Genomic DNA, 22740 nt, shown 5'->3' on the forward strand with positions numbered 1-22740 from the left:
GTTTTGCCGGCGGTGCCGGGCTGCTGCTGGCCATGTTGGGGTATTGCCAGCTGTGTTGGGGTGCTGCCAGCTGTGCCAGGGTAATGCTGGCCATCGTGGGTATTGCCAGCTGTGTCAGGATGCTGCCAGCTGTGCCGGGGAGCTGCTGGCCATGTTGGGGTATTGCCAGCTGTGCCGGGGTGCTGCCAGCTGTGGCAGCCTCCCTCTCCCGGCAGGCGCTGCTGTGGCGCAAGTGGAGTGTCGGAGGGACTCAGCCCTCCCCGCTCAGGCATCAGCACATCTCCTGCAGCACCAGCTACAGAGCCGGCTGCAAATAAAGGTCAATTCTGTTCCTCCTTGTGCAGAATAATAAATTAGCTAAACCCTATATTTGAAACAACAAACATTACCTTATTCATGCAGCAGGTGGCTTAAAAAATATGTTAATACTCTTAGCAGTGAAATCTCTTTCCTAAAGTAGAGGGTTATCACTTGAAAAACAAAAGCGTTAGTAACATTAAAGTAGCACCTACTTCAAAAACACACACTATTATCCTTTGAAATTGGCAGAGGCACACGCAGATGAGGACCACTTTTGATATATGTCCACTCTTGGCTCTTAAATAAAACGGGCTGAGACAACCTTTGCCTCCGAAAGTCGCTGACTCACCAGAAGGTCAGAGGCAGAAGGTGTCACTGTATTCTTGTCCTGGGTTTTTTTTTTTTTTGTGGGTTTTTTTTTGTGTTTTTTTGTTAAACTGCTCCCTAGGCAGACATGTCTGTCTGTTACTGGAGATCAGAAACCAGACTAGACCTTTCTGTCTGATCTCCTGTGGTAGTTCTACTCTAATCCTATAGGATCCTTGATCCAGCACAGTCACTGTTGATGGGAGAATGACTGGGAACAGCACTGAAGATGCTATTCCAAAGAAAAAGCCGAACTGCTTCAGCCTAACAGTCACTGCGTATTCCGGGTAGGCACAGTCTAGTTCTAGTCTACTCTAGATCTTTGAAATCCTGATGGATCAAGTTCCTGCCCCTATTTTCCATCTCTGCGTAGCTTAATTAGTTGCCAAAGCGGCAATGGCAGAGGCAAGAATCTGCTTCCACAGAAACCATTCAAAGAGGCAGAAGACGACCAGAGTGAGAAGGTCAAGGCGGCCCTAGAAGTGGTGACCCCACGGTTGGTTTGGGAGGGGACAGCACGAGTCCTGAGCTCTTTACTGGGGATTACAGATGGCAGAGGTGAAGTAGGGGCTACTGCCACTTCTGTAGTTCCTCAGGTGCCTGAAAGAGGTCGAAAGCAAAGCCGTAGCCCTGAAGCAATGACCGCCAGTCCCAGCAGTGCTGGGGAGGTTGTGGGCTTGCAGGAGTTGTGGGCTAGTGTGAGCAGGCTGCTTAAAACGGACTAATGGTAATAACTAGTAATTATAGGATAAAGCGGAGCAAAGGGGTGTTTGAGCTGCATATCAAGAATTAATCCGTACTGGAGATTACTCAGAGATAATCTCCCAAAAGAAGTGTTGGAAGTCACATTGTTCAAGTAATTTAAAGCCAGCCTGGATAAGGAATATTGAAGGATCTGCACTGTACTGGCTAGGAGATAGAGGTGAAATTATTTGCGTATCTTCCTTCTCTAATATTTATGAATTTGAAGGTCTGAATCTCCAGTATTAATCATCCTTTGCCAGAGACATGCATTTCAGTCCCTGTTCATGATTCACATTTCTGATGTGATGGAGGGTTTTTTTTAAGACAGGGCAGACTGAGCTTTGGTATGGGAAGCTGAGCCGGTATACCAAATGTATTTGAGCAAGATCATTTAGCCTTTGAAGGGCAGCAAGCGACAATTATTCAGGTTCTCCAGACATTTCGGTAAACGGAGGCTAAAACTGCTCAGCGTACCCTTCTGCGTGTTTCTTTTAGAAGAAGTGTTGGGGAACACTGGGGAGCATCCGCTGAAAGGGTCTCCAGAGGTGAGAGAAGAGCCTTGGGGGAGACCGCTCATCCAGCCGAACGACTGCAAAAGCAGCTGAAGTCAAGAGAATTTACTTTAACCTTTCCGTGGCCTTTCATCACCATGAAAGAGGATCTATCTAGCTACTTACGTGGAAGGCAAATTGAGCGACCTGTAAGGAAATCATGTCTTGATTCCACAGGTGCTTTCTGTTCCCATTGCTCTGGTCACCTGTGTGCTGTCCTGCCCGTACATACAAGAGAGAAAGCACGGCAGCACGTGCTTTCTTGGCCACAAGCCACTTCTAATTCCAAGCAAAGATACGAACATCAACCACAGATTTCATGGTGGGGGCTTGTATAAGAGATCTGCTTAGACAGTAAAATAATTCAACAATCAGTTCTTATACCTCGACATACTTTTAATACCTTACAAACCCGCCTTACTCTGCAGCCAGAGTCTGAAGAGGCACATTTTAAACCCAGAACATACACAGCCAGCGGCAAATTAGCCAAATTAGCTTTCAGTGATCTCGCCGGAGTCATGCTGAGGAGCTCCATGAGCCATATGCAATGCGAGATGATGATCTGACTCCATAGCCCTCTGGAGAAGAATAAAGAGAGTCCGCAATGCATGGCGGCTAAAGAGGGTGTCTGCTCCCGGAAACCCAGCTGGAGTCAACCCGTGGGGGATGAACACATCCCGGAGAAATCAGATTTGCCGGGGGGAGGCAGGTGGTGGGGAGGGAAGGGGCTGCAGGGCAGGGGGTCACCCGTCCTGGTCCCCCTCCCTGCGGGAGGTGGCAGCCGAGCAGCTCGGCCAGCCCGGCCACAAGCTGTGCGACGGGAAGGGACGGCGGCTCCCAGGGATGGAATTAAAAAGAAAAATCTCTGCACATTAAGTACTAAAATAGAACTATCAAAAAAAAAAGCTTTTTTTAACAAAATCCAGCATTTATGTGTCCCTTCTGTTCACCTATTCCTTTCAAAGATAAACTCCGAAGATAATGGCTCACAAAAATAATCAATTTACGGCAACAATGAAACGTCTGTCTATTTTCTGATATGTCTCAGGCTTGCCCATGAACGATCACTGTGGTCAGTGCTTAAGGTTTACAAATATCTTAATTGGACCACTAATTATCCCACAAAAGGCATTTTTTCATTATGCAAAGAGGCAGTACTGTGATTTTAATAAACATTTAGAACTAAAATGAAGGTCTCTTTTATGTATCATCAGAGGAGGAACAAGATGACCAGAGGATACATACTTCACAAGCAGATCAAGGCCACGTGTCCTAACACATCAGCCTGGATGTTTAATTAATTCATTATTTAGGAGATAGCTGATTAGCTTAACAGGGAAGCCCTCTTATTTTAGCGCAGGGAGGATACACAGCTTCATATACACTAGCTCTCTAGGAATTTCTCTGCCTGTCTCTGGCAGAACTTATGTAAAACCAAATCAATCTATTGACATGACCAGCCTTGGAGGTGGAACAGGAGACCTAGAGGCCACCAGTCTGGCCTGTGCTCATGCCCAAAGTCCATGTCCCCCTCCGCGATGTGCCTATCCCAGGGTACCCAGGGTGGTACACTCTCAGCACATGTTTGGGTTCACCCAGAGATGAAGAATTTGGTTGACACATCTGCCATGTAGGACGTCTAGTTGTGCCCAAGCTGGGTAGGAGTGAAACAGCAGAAAGGGCTCTCTTAGGAAAAGAAGGGTCACCACCACTTCCAGCCCAAAAGTATCAGCCACCTCCTCCACCCAGCCCTTCCAGGAGCAATTTAGAGCAGTGCAGTCAGAGAATAAAGTAAAATAACCCCCCTGAAGTAACAACTCACTTCGCTGCACAATACTACCTCCAGGGGGAAGATGAAAGGAGAATAAGCCAGAAGTGACAGATGTTGCATCTCTTACTGTACTGATACTGATTTTAGGGGGATAAAGATAGCATAAGAACCCATACTGAACAGAGCAGACCATACATCACCTAAAGCCTTATTCTTCCTGCTTTGAATACAATATTTAAGGCAGAGAAAAAGATCACTTACGTAGATTAACACTGTCTCCTGATCCACCCCTCTTTTTTGCTTACCATGAGCCTATTTTACTGGGGCGAGGGAGGGATTGTTGCTGTTTTAACATCTCCTGCCTTCAGATTCCCCGTGACGTGGACACACACACAGAGGAGAGCCATCCTGTCTTTCAGCAACATTTGCCCAGGGATGGTTTTATGGATGACAGGGCTTTTATAGGGCAAAAATTCAACATTTGAGTCTTCATTTCCACTGTTCAGTGACCTACTTTATGGAGATGGGGAGGGGGGCGGGGGAGGCTGCTAGGGGATTACTTCAGGTCCATTTATATAAGATACTCAGGACATAAATCTATGCCTTTCCTGCTGAAAGTACAAAATGTCAAGGGAAAAATATTGCTGCTAAACAAGTGCAATGCCGAGTATGCCAAGAGGTTGGCGTGTCCCTCGCACTGCCATGTTTCCCCTTCCAATCTGCTGAGGGGACAGAGGAGACCCAACCATCTCCCTCCTTCCTTACGAGGTGACACAGCCCCTCCTGCCTCATTTGGTGACTCCAGGAGGAACCTTGTGCACGTCAGGAAGAGAGAATTCTCCCCAAAACCAGAAAAAAAACCCCACCACACAGCGTGATATTAATATATCCGTGCAAGTCCTGGCATTTGGAAAACGTGTTTGTGCCTAGGCCTTATGTTCATAATTACCGCTGCAGTAATGAATCTTGATGAATCAGTAATGACCTTCAAAAGCACACTGAAACTATTTCAGCTTCCACTTTATCGGGTAATGAAGTCATACAAATGGGCAGAATTTCTTTTAAGATGTTAAATAAGGCTGATCCCAAACGCTAGGTTTTCTTCCCTCGCTCTGTTTTTCTGGAGTGTTATGGGACAGCAAATTTTAGAGCTGACATAATTCATCACTGCCTGCAGAAATTGTGACGAGCTTATACATACGGCCATCTAATGGATGTTTCCAATAAATCCCATCATTTTCCTAAATGATTCCCCAGCAAGTACAGATAATATAGTGGTTACTGCCTGCCAGATGGGCAATGCATGACTGCACAAACGTCACTGTCCACTTCACCCTACCAAGCAGGTAACAAAGTTTGCGTGCGACTGCCATCCATCATGCCAAACTCGGCTCTTACCCTATAATAATCCTCTCAGTTCATTACCTGTTAGTAAGATACGCATTAATAAGCTTGAAGAACATGTTTCTTTTGGCCAAGAGAAAGGCTGTTCCCTTGTCCATGAACGTGTTGATCAGTGTTTCTATCCCTACAGTCTTATGGGATAACTGAGGTGGGAAGGGAGCTCAGGAGGTCTCTAGTCCAAGCCCCAGCTCAAAGCATGGCCAGATATGAAGTCAGACCAGGATACTCAGGGCTTTATTAGGTCTTCAAAACCTCCCAGGATAGACATCCTGCAACGTCTCTGTTTCCTGCTTGGACGGCCTCATGGAGAAAAAGTTGGTTCTTATATCCAGTCTGAACTTCTCATTTCAACTCATGCCTGTTGCTTCTCACCTTCCCAGTACACACTGCTGTGAAGAACCTGGCTCCGTCCTCTTCATACATCCCTTATAGGCAGGGGGTGGCTGCTGTTAGGTGTCCCAGGGCTGTCTTCTCCAGGCTGGACAAGCCCCCTTTCCCCAGCCGCTCTTGACCATCTTCATGGCCTCTGTTGGACTCACACCAGTTTGTTGAAGCCTCTCCTGCATCAGGGCTCCAAAACTGGGCACGGTACCCATTGGCCTCCATCGCTGCCAGGGCACCCTGCTGCTCATGTCCACTCGCCGCCTACCGGTACCTGGCAGAGCTGCTCCCTGGCCAGGCAGCCCCCGCCTGCACCACTGCGAGGGAACAGCCCTCCACAACTATCTCCCCAAGCTGCTTGCATTGCTCCAGCATAGTCATTCTGAAGTTAACTAAAAGTCCATCAAATTGTGCAAAATCATTTCAAGAGTTATCAAACGGTAAAAATAAATACTTCTGGTTTATACCTACAAAATTTATCAAAAAGAAGTAAAATATTCAAGGATCCCTGAACAATAACACAAATAGAAAATAAATAGGAAATAATAAAATGAGAACTAACCAAAGTAAATAAAATCAGTGTTTTCCTCTTGTCTCTCAAGGTTTGTGTATGTGTACATTATGTTCCAGGGTGGGACACAGCAAAGCTGAACGGTGTACATGCTGACACCTTGTTCATTTATACACACACATTAATTTGACTCTATCAGTGAACACAACTCTCTGCATCTCACTTTCCAAACACACCTTATTGTCCAGTCCACCTCTCCAAACTCCACTATAAAGATACTACAGACGACTGTGTTGAAGGCTTTGCTGAAATCAAGGAGAGGAGCTTTCCTTTCCCTCCCCCTGCCCACAAAGCCAGTTTCTTTATCTCAGCCAGTAACCCGGCTGGGTCAAGCACAGTTCACTTCTAGTAATCCATGCTGGCTGTTTCTATTCACCTTCTGGTCCTTCACATGGATTGACATGGCTTCTAGGAGAACGTGCTCCCTGGCTTTCCCGGGGACCAAGGGTACGATGACCGGCCTGTACTCCGCTGCATCTCCTTCTTGTAAGATGGGCTAAAATTTCATTTTTTCCAGTCTTTGTTGGATCTCCTTAGGTCACCACAACTTTTCAAAGATAATAAAGTGGCCTTGAAGTGACACTGGTCAGTTCCCTTAGATACTTCCTACCCAGTCCTGTGGGCTTATATATGTCCCTTTTGCTTAAGCGGCCCCTAACTCAATCACACGGCTTTCCTTCCCAGGCTCCTACCCAAGACACAGGTCAATCCTGTCTCATCTCCCTGTTGTACATAATATTCTTCATGAAACCCTTTAAAGGGGGTAAACCTTCCAGACTCATGTCAGAAGTGATCTGGTGCTCCACAGTACCAGTATCATACTGAAGATGGAGGGAAGGTTCACGTATTAAAATCCAAACAATAATTTATTGTAAAAGTTGTAAGAGAGATTGTTTAGATGTGAACTGGACTTGCAAAGTATTACTGATGTAAAATTTGGAGAATAGAACTGCGGATATACTCTTGGTAGCAAAAGTGGGCATTTAATCTTTTTGAAAAAGTAGAAAGCATATACTTGAACGTGTTTGGTAAAAAGGGGTCAGAAGACATCTATAAAACATTTTGCTTCCATGTGATAAAAATGTTTCCAGTGTGTTCTTTGTTGTCTTACTTCTAAACAGCACACATCGCGGGCTTTACCCCAGTGAATAACAAGCACTGTCTGAGGAAAAGCACGGCAACGCTTCAGATAAAAGACAGGATGGATAGTAGGTAAAATACTGACACTATTTGCTTCTTCATTTTAACATAAAACAGTGTTCCGAAAGCAGAATTGCTTGATTTTTATTCTTCTCTGTAGAAATCAACCAGCAACAACTTTTTTTTTTTTCTTTTCTTTTTTTCGTTGTAACTAATTTTTGGCAGGAAAAAAAAATTCTGCATTCAGAATGTTTTTTAGTTCATTTTATTAACATGGACTACCTCAGCTATTAAAGTCAACTACTAGGGGGGAAAGTCCAGAAAATCTATTGGTTACAAACTGGCTACCAGCAGCAAGATGAAGAAAAGCAGGTAATTACCATTGTGTTACATGTTCCTACTCCATGGTACAAGATATTTATTACCAGTCAAATTAATAGTCAAGGCTCTAGCTCATCAAAGAGAGAGACATTTCAATCACTGAGCTGGAAAAAGACGTAATAGATACCTTAAACTTTTGGCCAGTTGGGAATAGCATGATTCACCCACACCCAATGCATAACCGTTAAGAAAAGAGAGCTCCTTCCTCCGTACTTGGCACTCGCTGTTCGATTAGAGCAGCGGGATGGATTCCGTTTGGTTAACATAACACCCTCCTGTTTCTCCTTGTCGTTTCCCACTGGCTATTTTGTCACGACTCTGGAGTCCTTGAAGTCCTAAATAAAGGCCAAAGTCCCTTTATAGAAGTAATAACTTTCCTGACAATAAAAGAGGACATGCCTGGGTAAATCAGATACCAGTGTGGGTTTGGGAGAGCGTACCACACACCACTTGTTCAGGTTTCTGTCCTTTAATGGAAGCAACTCAGCCCCTGATCCAGCGTCTGCTGGGACACCCTCGTGGTGAGAAGCGCTCTGTATACTCCTTTTTTTCCCTGAGTAAAGGAAAGCCGTAGCTTGGCTATATTGAAGTAAATCTGATGTCAAAGAAAGCCTCCTTACCTGTACTACTGGAGATGTTGACATCAATGCTGATATCCGATATGCCACCTCCTTTCAGAGACGCAACACATGTGTATGTCCCAAAGTCAGTGAATTTCAAGTCAATGATGTCCAGGTTTGTGGTGCCAGGTGAAACATCAGGGTCAGTCTGTGTGATGACCATCCTCTCAGAGCTTCGCAAGGGACGTCCATTTTTAAACCAGCTGAAAGCTTCCGAGGGGATGGCTTCCACCTGGCAGGAGATCTTCACCTCTCGCCCAATCTGGATGTTGTCGTCTTTGTGATATGGGTCAGGGGTTATCCAAAACCGTCCTTTTTTTAAGGCTGAAATATGCCCAAAAAAAAAGTTTACTATAGTAAATTGCAAATTTTGCATATTCAGACTTTACAAAGACTTTTGCTTCATGTTATGATATGATATATATGATTTTACATATGATTATACATATGATTTTAATAGGGCCTGTAGAGATAGGACAAAGGGTAATGGTTTGAAACTATAACAGTGTAGATTCAGACTAGATATAAGGCAGAAACGTTTTACAGTGAGGGTGGCGAGACACCGTCCCAGGTTGTCCAGAGAGGTGGTAGGTGCCCCATCCCTGGAAATATTCCAGGTCAGGTTGGACGGGGCTCTGAGCAACCTGGTCTAGCTGAAGATGCCCCTGCCCATGGCAGGGGGCTTGGAACCAGATGGCGTTTAAAGGTCCCTTCCAACCCAAACCATTCGATGATTCTACGGTGCTTGGGAAGTCACTGAAGTTTCCAATGCACACATTCAGCACACGGTTAATTTTTGGTAGGATCAAACCTTAATCAAGTATCATCACAGAATATACATTGCTAAAGTACTTATGAAAAATAGGAAGTCACAGCACCTAAATTAGGCTGAGCTGCTGACAACTGAAGAGTAATCAAAATAATTCATGAACCTTCAGTGTTTGTTATCCGTCTCTGGAGGTATTTACAAGCCCTTCCACACCCCCATGCTCTCAGAGCACTGAGAGAAGAGAAAATAGAGATATCAACCTAACATCACTAATACAACCAGTAGTGTCATCTCCAATCTATCTGGAAACAAACACGGCCATGCAAAATAGCTTTGTGCCAGCTGGTTAAATGAGAAGAGGTGAGCACATGCCTGAGGCCACAGCCTGCCCTGGTTTATATACCCTGCTCCTTCCCCGTGGCAGCCTGGAGGGATCCCTCCATCCCCGCGGCCGCCCGGAGGCAGCTGCCTTACCCCACCGAACGGCAGAGCGGTGGTGACCGACTGCCTTGTTCAGGTGGGGAAACTGCTGCAGGCTCTAAAAGGTAAGGGGACTGAAAGTACATCTTTAGGCCTTAGCAATGGTCAACAGCAACAGGATGCTCTTCTGAGGTGTAACCACGCGGAAGAGCCCATCACGAGCACCTTGGTTGCCTTGTGTCTTGTCAGATGAGGAAAAGCCATCCCATAGAGAATCATACTCACAGGAGCAACCTGAGACTTAAGGCCAAACACTCGGCTTAAGGCTGAACACTCAGCCAAGAGAAGAACATTATCACGTAAAGAGGCACAGTACATCCCAAGGATCTCCATCTGCACCCAAGATCAATTCTCTAACCCACAGCAAAGCACAGACAAGGTAGTCTCCGTGTTTCAGATGGGAACCCCGAGGCAGATGAGTTTTTTGAGGCCATTTCAAAGGCAGGTTCAGTGCTCAGGACTGCCCTGCACCCACGCAGAGGCACAACCACTCTGGAAAACACTATTCCCCACCACCTTCCTGGCAAGACCAGCATCTCTGACCAGCATTCCCTCATCAATCTACCGCACAGGAGCAAAATAATACTGCAACTCACTTATCTGATATTTTCTTGTCACCCTTTAAATGAGCATAAAACTATCCAGAAACTATCATCATTTACCTCAATAAAGTGATTGCTCTAAAGCAGTATAGATATGATACTTATTTTTGGAAGAGTGCTTCAGAATCAGCCATTAAGTCTTTCAAATACACATATATTTTGATGTTCTGAATACAAAATGCTACTTATACAATCCCAAGATCCCTCTCCTCCCTATATATGTGCCGCATAAGTACGTATGTATGTTTATACGTGCTATCTCCAACCGGAAACTCCCACAGTGAAAATACCAGTTAGAAATATTACAAGCAAATACACAGGTTTAGTGCAAGCACTGGAAGACAAATACTTAAATCCACCATTTCTTGTTATCATGCTATTGGAAAGTATGGAAAAGCGCGCACGGTGCCCCACATGTGGAACATTTGAGTAAAGGACCCGTTTGCCACACTTCTCCTTTCTTCCCTCATATATTTACACACTTACAGCCAGTGAAGTGGGATGTTGTTACAAACGGCAAAGGCTATGAGCTGAAAATTTCCCTGGATCCCACCCTTTGGGTAATATCTACTTTTCTCTTGCTGCATAGAGAAATGGTAACAACATCAAATGGAAGCAGATGTACGGGGCACCAAGGACACTAGTAAAGCACGGTGCAGCGGCTCCTTGCATCTCTACAAGGGGGGAAAACGCTAATTCAGACTCAGTTTTGTTAGTGCAGGAGCTCCTTGAACGAAACAACTCTGGCGCCTGCAAATGCCATGCTGAATTCGCACTTTCCCAGCTCTGAAAAGAATTAATATTTAATTAATAATTAGGGTGGGGGTTTTTTTTCAATGTGGGAAAAGAAGCATAAAATCTGGCTGCTTGTGGACACCGCCTCATACATCGTGTGAGAAACTTCTTCCATTGAGGAAGGCAGCCCTTTTAATCAGAGAATTATAGAATGATTTAGGTTGGAAGCAACATTAAAGCCCATCCAGTCCCACCCCCCTGCCATGGGCAGGGACTCCCCCCCCCAGCCCAGTTTGCTCCAAGCCCCGTCCAACCTGGCCTTGAACACCTCCAGGGATGGGGCAGCCACAGCTTCTCGGGGCAACCTGGGCTACTGTCTCACCACCCTCAGAGTGAAAAATTTCTTCCTAATACCTAATCTAAACCTGCCCTCTTCCAGTTTGAAGCCATTCCCCCTCGTCCTATCACTCCATGCCCTTGTGAAGAGTCCCTCCCCAGCTCTCCTGGAGCCCCTTTAGGTGTTGGAAGGCCACTATAAGGTCTCCCTGGAGCCTTCTCTTCTCCAGGCTGAACACCCCCAACTCTCTCAGCCTCTCCTCACAGCAGAGGTGCTCCAGCCCTCGGATCATCTTCATGGCCTCCTCTGGACCCGACAATGAAAAAATAGTTACATTTGCTGTGCTGATCGGGTATGTCACGAAAGGCATTTGTCTGGGTGCTGCCATTTCATTTAACTGTGTATCCAAGAATCCAAGTGGTTAATGTGTTTTTAAGAATTTATTATTATTTCATGTATTTAAGAAGGTTTCGTGACTTTTATCAAGATTAAATTTGCACTAAAATGCACTAGTCTTTACTGAGCATCTCTCATTCCCTTTTAAACGCTGCAGCCAGTTCCCCAGGCAGCAGAATGAACATGTGCTTTGATTCAAGAGGATGAACTTATATTGTATGACAGTTGGAAACAGCAAGAAACTTTGTAACACGAGCTGAACTTTTCTTTTTTCTGAAGATGGAAGAACAAACAATGCTTACATACACAAAACCCAGTAAATATATTATGCAAATAATTTTCAGACAGAGAAAAAGAAAAAATAACTCATGATAGGCACGATGAGCAGCACATTTCAACCAGAATTAGTTGCTAACAACCTCAATAAACTATTTTTATTTCTGAATATTTCTTCTCTGCTCCGAGTGCTCATACAGACCATTTCAGCAGTTTTCCATTCGTATAAAGAACAACAAGGTCTAATAGAAAAGTCACGTTAACTTTCATCTGTCCTTTGTTATGCCTAGTGCTACAATACCGCCTGCAAGCTAAGCTAAGGGGTACAGAACCTCAAATGTTGGGCCAAAAGCCTCTCACTTCATGGCCAGGGCGGGCTCCACTCTCTGGCTCATGGACTGAATCATAAAAACAACTAAGTTTTGTGGCTGCTGCTTGTCGGTTTGGTTTTATGCAGTCTGAGTGTTAGGTACAAGGAATAACTGGGCTGGATCATCCGCTGCCCTGATCTACTAGAGCAAACTCTAACCGCCAAAGACCTGTGCTGAGTATACACCTGAGCTAAGCTTTTTCCCGTCCATCTGAATACCGGGAGTTCAAAGAAGGGCTGTGACTCTGTGAACGATATGGAAAAACGTAAGGGAATTTCCAGAAATTCTGAAGTGAAGGAAAACACCTCTTTGTTCTATTCCCTTTCCTCCTTCCTTCCCCCACACCAAACCTCTTCAACATCTCTTAAGCCACGGGAATGTACACGCTATATTCGTCAGGAACAGCCATGAAATCCCCACATCAAACAATCCAACACCTGTGTAACTACAATCTATGGTTGAAAGTCAGTGTACTGTTTTTATAACCCCATTCTCCAAGACTCCACAAACTGCACAGCTATCAGCATTTTCTTCTGTTACCAACAAAATCAGCAGAAAATTTGACTTTAAAATACAGTGTCTTTTCAGAGTTAAGAAAGATCATTAAACAACCCATATCTGTGTATCCCTAATCTGACTTGGCACCAGAATAAACACAGTGATCTCTACAATTAACCTATGCATCTAGGAATTTCTAATGTGCCACCAAATCACATGAAAATCACTATCCATACCTTGAAGATGTCACAGAATCACAGAATTTTCAGAGTTGGAAGGGACCTCTAGCAATCACCTAGTCCCACTCCCCTGCTGAAGCAGGACTGCCCAGAGCACATCACTCAGGACTGCGTCCAGGCGGGTTTTGAACATCTCTGGAGAAGGGGACTCCACCCCCTCCCTGGGCAGCCTGTGCCACTGCTCTGTCACCCCAACTGTAAAGAAGTTTTTCCGTGTGTTGGAACGGAACTTCCTCTGTTCCAACTTGTGCCCATCGCCCCTCGTCCTGTCACTGGGAACCACCAAGAAGAGTGTGGCTCCATCCTCCTTCAACCCACCCTTTAGATATTTGTAAGTAGTAATAAGGTCTCCAGGAAACCAACCACAGATGCCCAACGATTTCTGATAGTTGCAGGCATATGGAGCTGGAGAGCAGTGGGAGCAGGGAGCAGCACGGGGCCATGATGGGCAGACAAGCTTCTCTCTGACCTGTGACCCGGGACTATGACCAGAACTGCCCCAGATCTGACAGTGCCAAGTTGCTCAATATTTGGCCCAGAAGCAGCACAAAAAGTAGAGTGGGTCTCATTGGAACTCCTGGTGGGATTGCTCCACCATTCATTCTGAAGGATGGAAAGCACCACAAGATGCAGTACTGCCACCAGCCCTAAGTAGTAATAAACATCCCTTCCCCAAATGCTGAAAATGGCAGTAGCAGCTATGGTGCTACAGCATCTCAGGAGCTAGAGCTCTTTGTAGGAAGGCTAAATTGAACCCGGATCTCCTGCTCCAGACTGATGAGACTCCAAATCACTTCACGTACTGGAAACTTCCTGACCTACCAGATCACAAACCCTTCCGAGCAGATAAACCACTCTTGGTTACGCTGTGATGGAGACGAGGACTGTGTAAGTCAGAGTTTTGTGCACTCTTGGGTGGCAGAGACAGGAGGGGCTGGGATGACCCTGCTCAGGTCTTTGAAAGAAAAGTTATTAGAGCAATGAAGGGCCCCATCAAGCAAGTCTCAGACCCAGAACTAACCAGGTTGCCCTTGGCAAAATGACGTGGGGTCAGTAGACCTCTCCAGAGTGACTGCGCCTTCAGCAGTTGGGAATACAAAGCTATTTCTTGCAGGCATGAAGGTGTAGAGTCTTCAATACACATATGCTAGATGTGGTCTCCAAAAAGACTTCAGACCGGACTTACTTACATTGTGTGTCACATACTGACCTCTTGGGAACATCTGAGTTGAGCATGGTACAAACCCACCAGGGAATGGGAAAGTGATTTCTGCATGAATCCCACAAAGGGGTTTGCATTCACAGTCAATCCCCATAAAACAGTAGTTTGGATTATCCTCACGTGTAGGTTCTTTGACCATAATTTCCAGGCATTCCCCTGTATAGTGTCAAGTATATTGAAACATGCAACGGAGTCCGACTCTGGCTTTTCACTGTATTATCAGTTATATTCGAGGCACCATTGGAATGTTTCCACAAGGTTAGATAAAGCAAATAAAAGAAACAAAAGGTTAACCAGCAAAATGTGGGAGATGGTGCTGCAGACGCTCTAACCACAGCTGCCTCCCAGCAAAGATTTCAGAACATAATCAACACGCACGGCTACAAAATAGCAGCAAATGTGCAAATAAGTCTGTAACTGTACTTTGAGACTCCGGAAAGTGCCGGTCTTTCTCCACAGAGGTCCCAAAGAACTATGATGTGATCAAATAAACAAAGATGAAACAATTTTTGCCCTCAAATTCCTCACAAAACTGTCTTTGCCCTCCTTCATTAATTACATTTCAAAGTAATAAAATGCATTTCAGCATCTCGACTAAGGTCTATTTGCATTCCATCAGGTTAAGTCGTATCTTCCCACCCTCACCCCAATCAACCCAAAATGCTTCTTTAATGCATTCCTATCTCGTCAACGCACATTTAATGACATATGAATGGCATCAAACACCGTAACTGAATACATTAGATGTTGCACTGTTTGCAGACTTTGACATAATAACTATTGGCCACTGGCGGCTTCCTAAGCTGACGCAAGACATCAGGGAATGCTCAGCTTCGTGTTCGCCGATGTCTGTGCCTGTGTGCAGCCCGCGGCAACAGCAACGTTAAGTAGCAGAACCGTGCAAATTACTGATTTTAACCTTGAGTGAGCAGTTGGATGCCAGATGAGGTCCAGCCTCTCTGCACTCACCAGGAGTGGCCTCAACTAATTTTGATTGCTCCCCTTCACATTCTGTTGAGGCTCGCGAGCGATTGTGTTTTAGGCTGTTCCCAGGGAACAAGATGAGAACCTCACCTGATAATCTGCCAAGCAGATGTAAAGAACTGCACGTGTCTTGGAGCGCCACAAGTACATTTTGGAGGTTTTGTGAACTCAGCAGCCAGCATGCCACTTGTTTCTGAGCACTTTATCAAGCCAGTGCCAACACCTCCACCTCCAGATCCAGCTCACTTCCAGGACCCCCCCCCATCTGCTAGGGGTTCTGCGTTCCAACCACATCCCCCGAGTCAGGCAAGGCACCAATCCTTTCCTAGTGCTCAGATGTTACTGACCCCTTGAGGTTTCCTTCTCACATGCATGAAAAAGAGTTTGGGCTAATGTCCTGGTTTGAGGAAATATTCTTGACTTTATTTTTACAGCCAATGGCCTGCAGAGAAACAGCAAGGAAAAGACCAAAGATCTGATCCAAAGTTCACTACAGTGAATGATGGTCCTTCCATGACTTCTCTGTGCTTTGGATTAAGCCCTTTGCCATGGCTTCTGATTCACATCAAAGGAAAAAAAGCAGAAGTGTCATGGGAACAGCTTGCTTGGAAAGCGAGCTGCAAAACCCAGCTTCATTCTCTAGAAACTCCAGCCTGTTAATCCAGACACAGGCTGCTTGCTTTAAAAGACCGAGAAGCAACTCTCCACCTTACCGCTGTGATCTCTGTACCACAAGATGATTACTGGGATGATTCACTGGTTCTAGAGAGAAAGATATAAGGCAGGCGGCGGGTGAAGAAAGTCAACTCTTATCATCAGCTCTTGCTTCAGTCGCACCAGGTCCCTCATCTCCTTAGAGCCTCACAGATGGGAAAAGCAATCCCGCTTTCACACAACTGCAATTCTAAAGATTCACAGCCTTACAACAAAGATTTTAGATAGTCCCTAAAAGACTTGTTTAGTGTATTCATAAACATAAACCTCTTTCCTAATCTGTCAAGACATCTTGAGAAGCCAACTTCTCACCGCGTGCTGTTGCTCGTACTTGCGGTCTTTGCCGGTTCCCAGGTTTTGCAGAGGAAAATAAAAACTCAACTTCCTTCCCCTTAAGGAGCAATTCACTGAGTTTGCTCGCAGCTGGGGAGGTGTCAGACACAGCTCGCCTATGCCTGTCCAGGTTTAAGGCACCAGCTTTGTAACACAGAATTTCAGCAATAAATAAATACTGCAGTCAGTTAAATACACAAGTTCAACATACAGAATGGATATATTTAATATATGTGGTGTAAGCACCTGGATCTGGTTTGGTGGACTCCATGATTAACACATGATCTTTATTAAATCATAAGTACCCCAGCACTGAGAAATAAGGAAAAAAATAAAATTACTCAGTTCACTGTCGTTAAAGGCACACAAAAATGTATAGTAGTCCATCAAATGATGTTTTACTGCAGGAATTTTGAATTATTTATGTTCCCCTGAAACAATCTGTTTCAAACCTCAAACAGTAGAGAAAAAGGCCCATTTCAACTAATATCGTTACTCTGATGCATCACTTCTGTGACCTGAGCTTTGCTGTAGTACAACAAAACACGTAACTAATAGCAAAGAAATCACAAACTTGGACTAACAAGCAGATCTTCTCTGTTAATGTGAAAAAACATCTCCGTTTAAGTTGGGGGATCATGGATCACCAGCTGACCAGGAGTCTGTAACGCTGGTTTCCTATGAGATAGGGACCATCCTACCACGTTCCCTTGCAAGAGAGACAAACGATACAATGGGTATTAATACGTCTCCATGCTTTCTTAGACACCTATTTGTCAAAGCTCCCATCCAACGTCGCCACAGCGGGGCTGGCTTTCGGGTTTGTTTGGCTGAATGATTAAATGAATGAATGTATGAAACAAAAGAATCTGCTCCAGTACCACATCTTGGAAACTGCAGTGCAGTCCATATTGTCTGGTTTATTTATTTTTATGTGAAAGCCCAGCATAAGTGGATCTCTGTACTAAATAAAAAGTCAGTCCCACTGAAGAAAGACTCATGGAAATCCTCCTCTGATTTTTCTTTCTTCATTAACATGTCTACCTCTATCAAATCAATAGAAGCAAAAAGAAGTTCCTATCATAAACTCCAAAGAAACACAAAGTCTTTGTTTATTTTGGCCATGGGCAACAAAGCTACATTGTCTTCAGCATTCTACAGGATATGGCCTTAAACTGTATGATCAAAGAGCTAAGCTGAGTAGAGACAATTTAACAACTGTCCAAAATATCTTTCTCACTGGTGAATATCACCAGGTAGTCCATTAAACTTCATCCGGTTACATTAAAACACGTTTTGACATGATTTTGTGTATAATAAAGCTGAAAGTTCAAATTTGGCTTTGCCAACCAACAAAACACTTGAAAGGAAAATAACAAAATCATTCAGGATATCAGTCTTCTACCTAATTCTAAAACAGGAGAGCAAAACCACACTCCACATAACAAAGTCTGCAGATATCAGCTGTCCATAATGAAGGTTTATCTGGAATGCGACATCTGTACAGTCTGCACATCAGTTTTGGACACAGACGAAGCTACTCTGCCGTGTCCTGTAGGTAACCACAGAATCCCAGACTGGTCAGGGTTGGAAGGGACCTCGGGAGATCATCTAGTCCAACCCCCCGCCAGAGCAGGGTCACCTACAGCAGGTTGCACAGGACAGCGTCCAGGCGGGTTTTGAATGTCTCCAGAGTGGGAGACTCCACCACCTCTCTGGGCAGCCTGTGCCAGTGCTCCACTACCCTCAAAGTAAATAAGTTCCTTCTCATGTTAAGATGGACCACTTCTGATGATGAACCACTTCTGTTCCTTTCTGATGAATGACTATCATCCATCACATCACTGTTACGGACATGCGACCACCTCTGGAAAATTTCAGCAACAAAGAGGAGACTGCATTTCCAAACTTAATGCTTTTTAAGGCCACACAATTCGGCTGTGATCATCATGGCCACATCAACACCTGATGCGAAGTAATGTCTCAGCTTAGCCTCAAGTCCAAACGTACCTAAGATCCAACCTGGACACGTGCTCCAGGCCATACTTCAATGAAGCAACCTGAAGCCAGGTCAGGGGTAGAAAACTTTGCTCTAGTGAAACTGGATCTCCTGATGTGTTGGTGGTTTTGAGTCTGGAGCATGGTGTGACTCTTGGACAGTAAAGAATAAGAAGCTTTACTGATGGGATGCAGTTGTTGAAATGGTAAGTTTGTTGGATAAAACCCATGTACAGCTGGTGCTTTAAAAAGTCAATTTTCCAAACAGTAAAGGAAATAAGATTAATGGATTTGGGGGAAAAATATAAACAGGTGCAACCAAAAAAGTATGTCCAAATTCAGTGTTTCTTAAAGAAGACACATTTAAGAAAGGCTAAAATATATGGTTAAAGGCTCATACATCTGCTGGCAACTAAAATAAAGGATAGAGAAAAGAAAAGCTGCAGTTCCCAGTTCCATCTGCAGTTCCCCATTGTCACTGTGCACTGAGCACTTCTAATTAGACTGCACTGAGCACTTCTAATTGAGCTGCTCAAGAAGCAGCCTTGGGTGCCTGAGCTCTTCCCTATGGATATGCCAAGATTTCTGCTTGTTTCCTCCTTCCACCGTGCACCTTTGATTTTTTGCGCTATTCTAAAACTCAGCTGCTATAATCAGTGTTTTGTGGTTTGTTTTTTTGTTTTGTTTTTTTTTTTTTTTAAAAGAGTATATCTGAGGCAACGAGACACCTCTTTCCATCCAGCTTCTGCTTTTTGTCTCTGAGCAATCGTGAAAACCATCCTGCACCACAGATCACAAGAAGCCATCCTCTCCCTGGGCTGTTTAAACTGGGTCGCAAATAATAAGTCTTGTTAGAAGTGGCCTGGTAGGGTCTGCAAGATCCACCGTACAGACCAAATCGGTGCGCATTGCAATGTCTTCTAGTAAGAACAGTCACCTTCCCTGGTCATTCTTGAAACCAAACAAAGCAACAAACCCCCAGCAAACCAAAATTGTGGAAATCTGCCAACATGTGCTTTGTCTTCCAGCCAGTTCATAGGACCTAGAAACCCCCAGAATGACAACTCTGTATCCAGCCATGGGCTTCACCTTTTTCTCTTACAGAAACATCAAACTGGATGAAAGGAAAGTGGATGGGGTAGATCCCTCAACATATTTTGCGTAGCGCCAGCCCACAGCATTTTATTTTTTTAATTAAATACTCAAACTCTTGCCAGCTTGCCCGCACAGTACTCTGTTATTCAGATTCATTCTTGGCTGATGGGGGACCAACAGGTCTGCCCAGGTCAGCGTCATACTGTTGTTTTATTTCTCCTCTAGCAGGGAAAGCTCTCTTACCTTATGGCTCATCTCTATCACCCCGTAGCTGCTCGGTCCGCTGCTGAGATACGGAAACTTTCTTACTCTGAAAGGAGGTCTGCACATTTTGCTCAGAATTAAAAAGGTCGGCCTCACATCAAATAAAATCACCCATAAGCTCTGCACAAAGCCAGCTTCACCTGCGTTAGCGGCAAATAATGCTATTAGATGTTTTCACATAAGAGAACTCTCTCCGGCAGAAAATACGCCTGATGAGCGAGCAGGCAGGGTGCAGCCTGTTTGGGTCGTAAGGAGAACATTAAAAAATAGCGTAACTACATAAACATTCACTGAGCTTTTAGGGAGAAGGCACCAACATTGACCACTCTCAAAATTCAAATTTCTTAAATAGGGTATTTAGGATACTGCAAGATAACTGTGACAAAATTATGCTGCCTAAATGTTCCCGACAGTCACCTTTCTATCCAAAGACAGACTTGAAGTTAAGTCTTGCTAAAAAAAGACACACATTCTCAGCATTTTACCAACAGTTCATTTTGCCTCTGTCAACATGGTTTTAGCTTAAAGTTTTTTAAAACTTTAACTTTCAGTAGCTATCAGAACAATTAAGTTGTCAAGCATCTTCTACTAGAGCATCTCCAAACTTTTTAATATCAAGTAATTATTTGGCACTTACAAGACCAGATGCATTCACATTTTCAATTTAAATGCAAATACTGTGGAGAGATTTCAGGTTTTGTCTCTATTTTTATAAATGCTTCTAATTTTTAAAAGAAAAGGATTTATTATTCTAGAGATGCCATGTGGCAGGTGTCTGTTTTTACGTGTGCTCTAGTTAATTAGCTCCTATTTCTTTCTCTGCTTTGCTTTTGAAGGAAGGGGAGGTGCATACTTCTTTGTAATGAAGAAGATTTCAGTTTACAAGTTACTCAGTATATGATTCATTAAACAGATGAAGCCGAGATCAAAGTATGCGAAACACAGCATGGTTTCTCTTTTAACTGCTTTTAGAAGTAAATATTCAAGAGAAATAAGCACCATGCGAAGAGCAAAGACATACAGGTTCATAGAAATATTCAGGTGGGGAGGGAGCTCGGGTTTCCAGACCAGTCTCCAGCTCAAAGCAGGGCCAGATGTGAGCTCAGACCAGGTTGGTCAGGGCTTGAACACCTCCAGGGATGGAGACCCCACAACCTTCTGCCTGCGGTGCCCTGCTTGTGGAAACCAGGAGTCGCCCCAGTGGTGTCACACCACTATAAAGCTGATTTGGGGACAGAAACTACAATGTCCTACCAGGGACCAGCCCCATCTGCCTGGTGGAAGGCTTCTTTCATCCCAGGTTTTAAGCAGATGCAGATAATGATTGAAACACATGAAGGTGGGTATGTGAGGGTGCAAAGGCCCATCAATAAGCAGTGGTGACAAATTGGCAGCTGGCATTTAGTACTTTTTGAAACCCCAAGCAGAAGAAAGCGTAAAAAAACCCAAACATTTCTTGTCCTAAAAAAATCCCACGCTGTTACAGCTTGCCAAGAGAACGTACCGCGTGCGATCCCGGCCAGACCCGTGGGCTCAGGGCTGCCCCATCCCACAGACTGCCATCTCACAGGCAAATGGGCACTTCCCAAACCTCCTCACAAGCCAGACAAGAATTGGGATATAAATTAAACAATTCAGAGAAGCTGACACAATCCCCAGTGGGCTGTGCACTTGCCAAACAAATTATAAATCCTCTGAACATTACAGCTGGGTGTTTTCCAGAGCCAGTGCCTTTATAAAGTTTAATTCTTGTGCCAAAGCTGTAAAAAAAAAAAAAAAAAAATATCCTTGCTGAGCTTTCCTGGATGGCAAAAAGTAATATATTGCAAATCTTCACTCTTCTCTTTGCCCACACACTGCAAACGAAACTCAGCACACAGTACTTGCCTTTCTTCCAAAACCTAGAGCAAACCCCCAGTTTCCAAGGCTTCCACACTGGATTGTCCCCATCTCCTGCTTCTTGTGTGGCTCAAGAGCTGTATGCGACTGCAGGATTTCGTTAGAGCCTGGATTTGTTCCAACATGGGATGCACTCCCCTTCAACACTTTGTTTTAATTCCACAGTTCAATGCCTCAAAAATTAATTTGGATCCTACAAAACTTTCCAAAATGATTTATCAGACTGGGCATAGACCTACCAATCTCATTCACAGTTGCCTGATGCAATACAAGTAAGTACCTTAAAACACATTTCAAGGTCAACAAAGTATCTTGGTAACAAAACATTGTGCACTGCTCTTTCTCCTCTCTTCCTCTCCCTTCAGGATGAGACAAAACTCTGAAAAACTCAATTTTTTCTGCCAAAATGATAACATTGTTAAGACTACATAGACCTCATCATGTATTAAGCAGCCAAGATCTAATACAATATTAAACTATGACACCACACCTTGCCAAAAAAAGTTTATCATGCATTAGTAGCTAATAATTGCATTAGTAGTTAATAGTTGCTTGCCAACCAACAGTGAGGATAACTTTTTTTCCTTGCCCCCAGTGAAGAAATAACGTGGCTGCCCAAAGCAGCCACACTGCAAGCGTCAGAGGGAGAGAGACCAAATGAATATTACCTCTTGAAATCCCTTCTGATGTATCTTTATAGATATGCGGTGCCCAAAAGGCACCACAGGGTGTTTTGCAGAGGAGCAAACTTATTTTAAAATAAAATTTCTGTACACAAAAATTCTGGGAAGTCCTAATGAAAGAGCAGAAGAATCAATAAACCATCTACATTTTTATACGGAACTGTTTTATGAACTCCTCCATGATACACCCCAGCCTGGGAGAGAGCGCACATGCCTGAGACTGCTGTGGCAGATAATAAAAATAAATGGACTTATTAAACTCTGAAGCTCAACTTTTTTACACATTCATTCTCAGAGCTGTAAAATTTTAGGATAGCACACAGGTAACTTATGACTCTAGCAACTCGCTGGATGTGCTGTAAGATCCGGTTTTCCAGGCTAAAACCATGTCTCATTGAAATCCCATTCACAGGCTGAATGAATCAGAATAGGCTGGCTATTTTTTTGGGGGGGGTGGACACTAAACTGTATTCATGCTTAAAGAGCTGGAAAAGGCCCCAGGGAGATGCCTGCAGTGGTGCTGGCTCCCATGGGTGAGGTGGGAGGGCTGCTGTGGGGTAGGGCACCAGGCTGGTGCCCAGCTTTCAATTTACAGAGCTATTTGTCATCCTCATCC

At 44.3% G+C, this 22740-nt stretch overlaps 1 protein-coding gene across 1 annotated transcript in view; it reads right to left on the reverse strand.

Moving 5' to 3' along the window:
• Positions 1–22740, reverse strand: part of MDGA2 (MAM domain containing glycosylphosphatidylinositol anchor 2) — a 271179-nt gene that overhangs the window by 142773 nt on the left and 105666 nt on the right. The window contains exon 6 of the mRNA XM_009893924.1: positions 8230–8553. Coding sequence (XP_009892226.1) covers positions 8230–8553 — 324 coding nt within the window. The remainder of the gene's footprint in view (positions 1–8229; positions 8554–22740) is intronic.

The sequence above is a fragment of the Charadrius vociferus genome, unplaced genomic scaffold (genome assembly GCF_000708025.1).
Source record: "Charadrius vociferus isolate BGI_N301 unplaced genomic scaffold, ASM70802v2 scaffold49, whole genome shotgun sequence".
Classification (NCBI taxonomy): Eukaryota; Metazoa; Chordata; class Aves; order Charadriiformes; family Charadriidae; genus Charadrius; species Charadrius vociferus.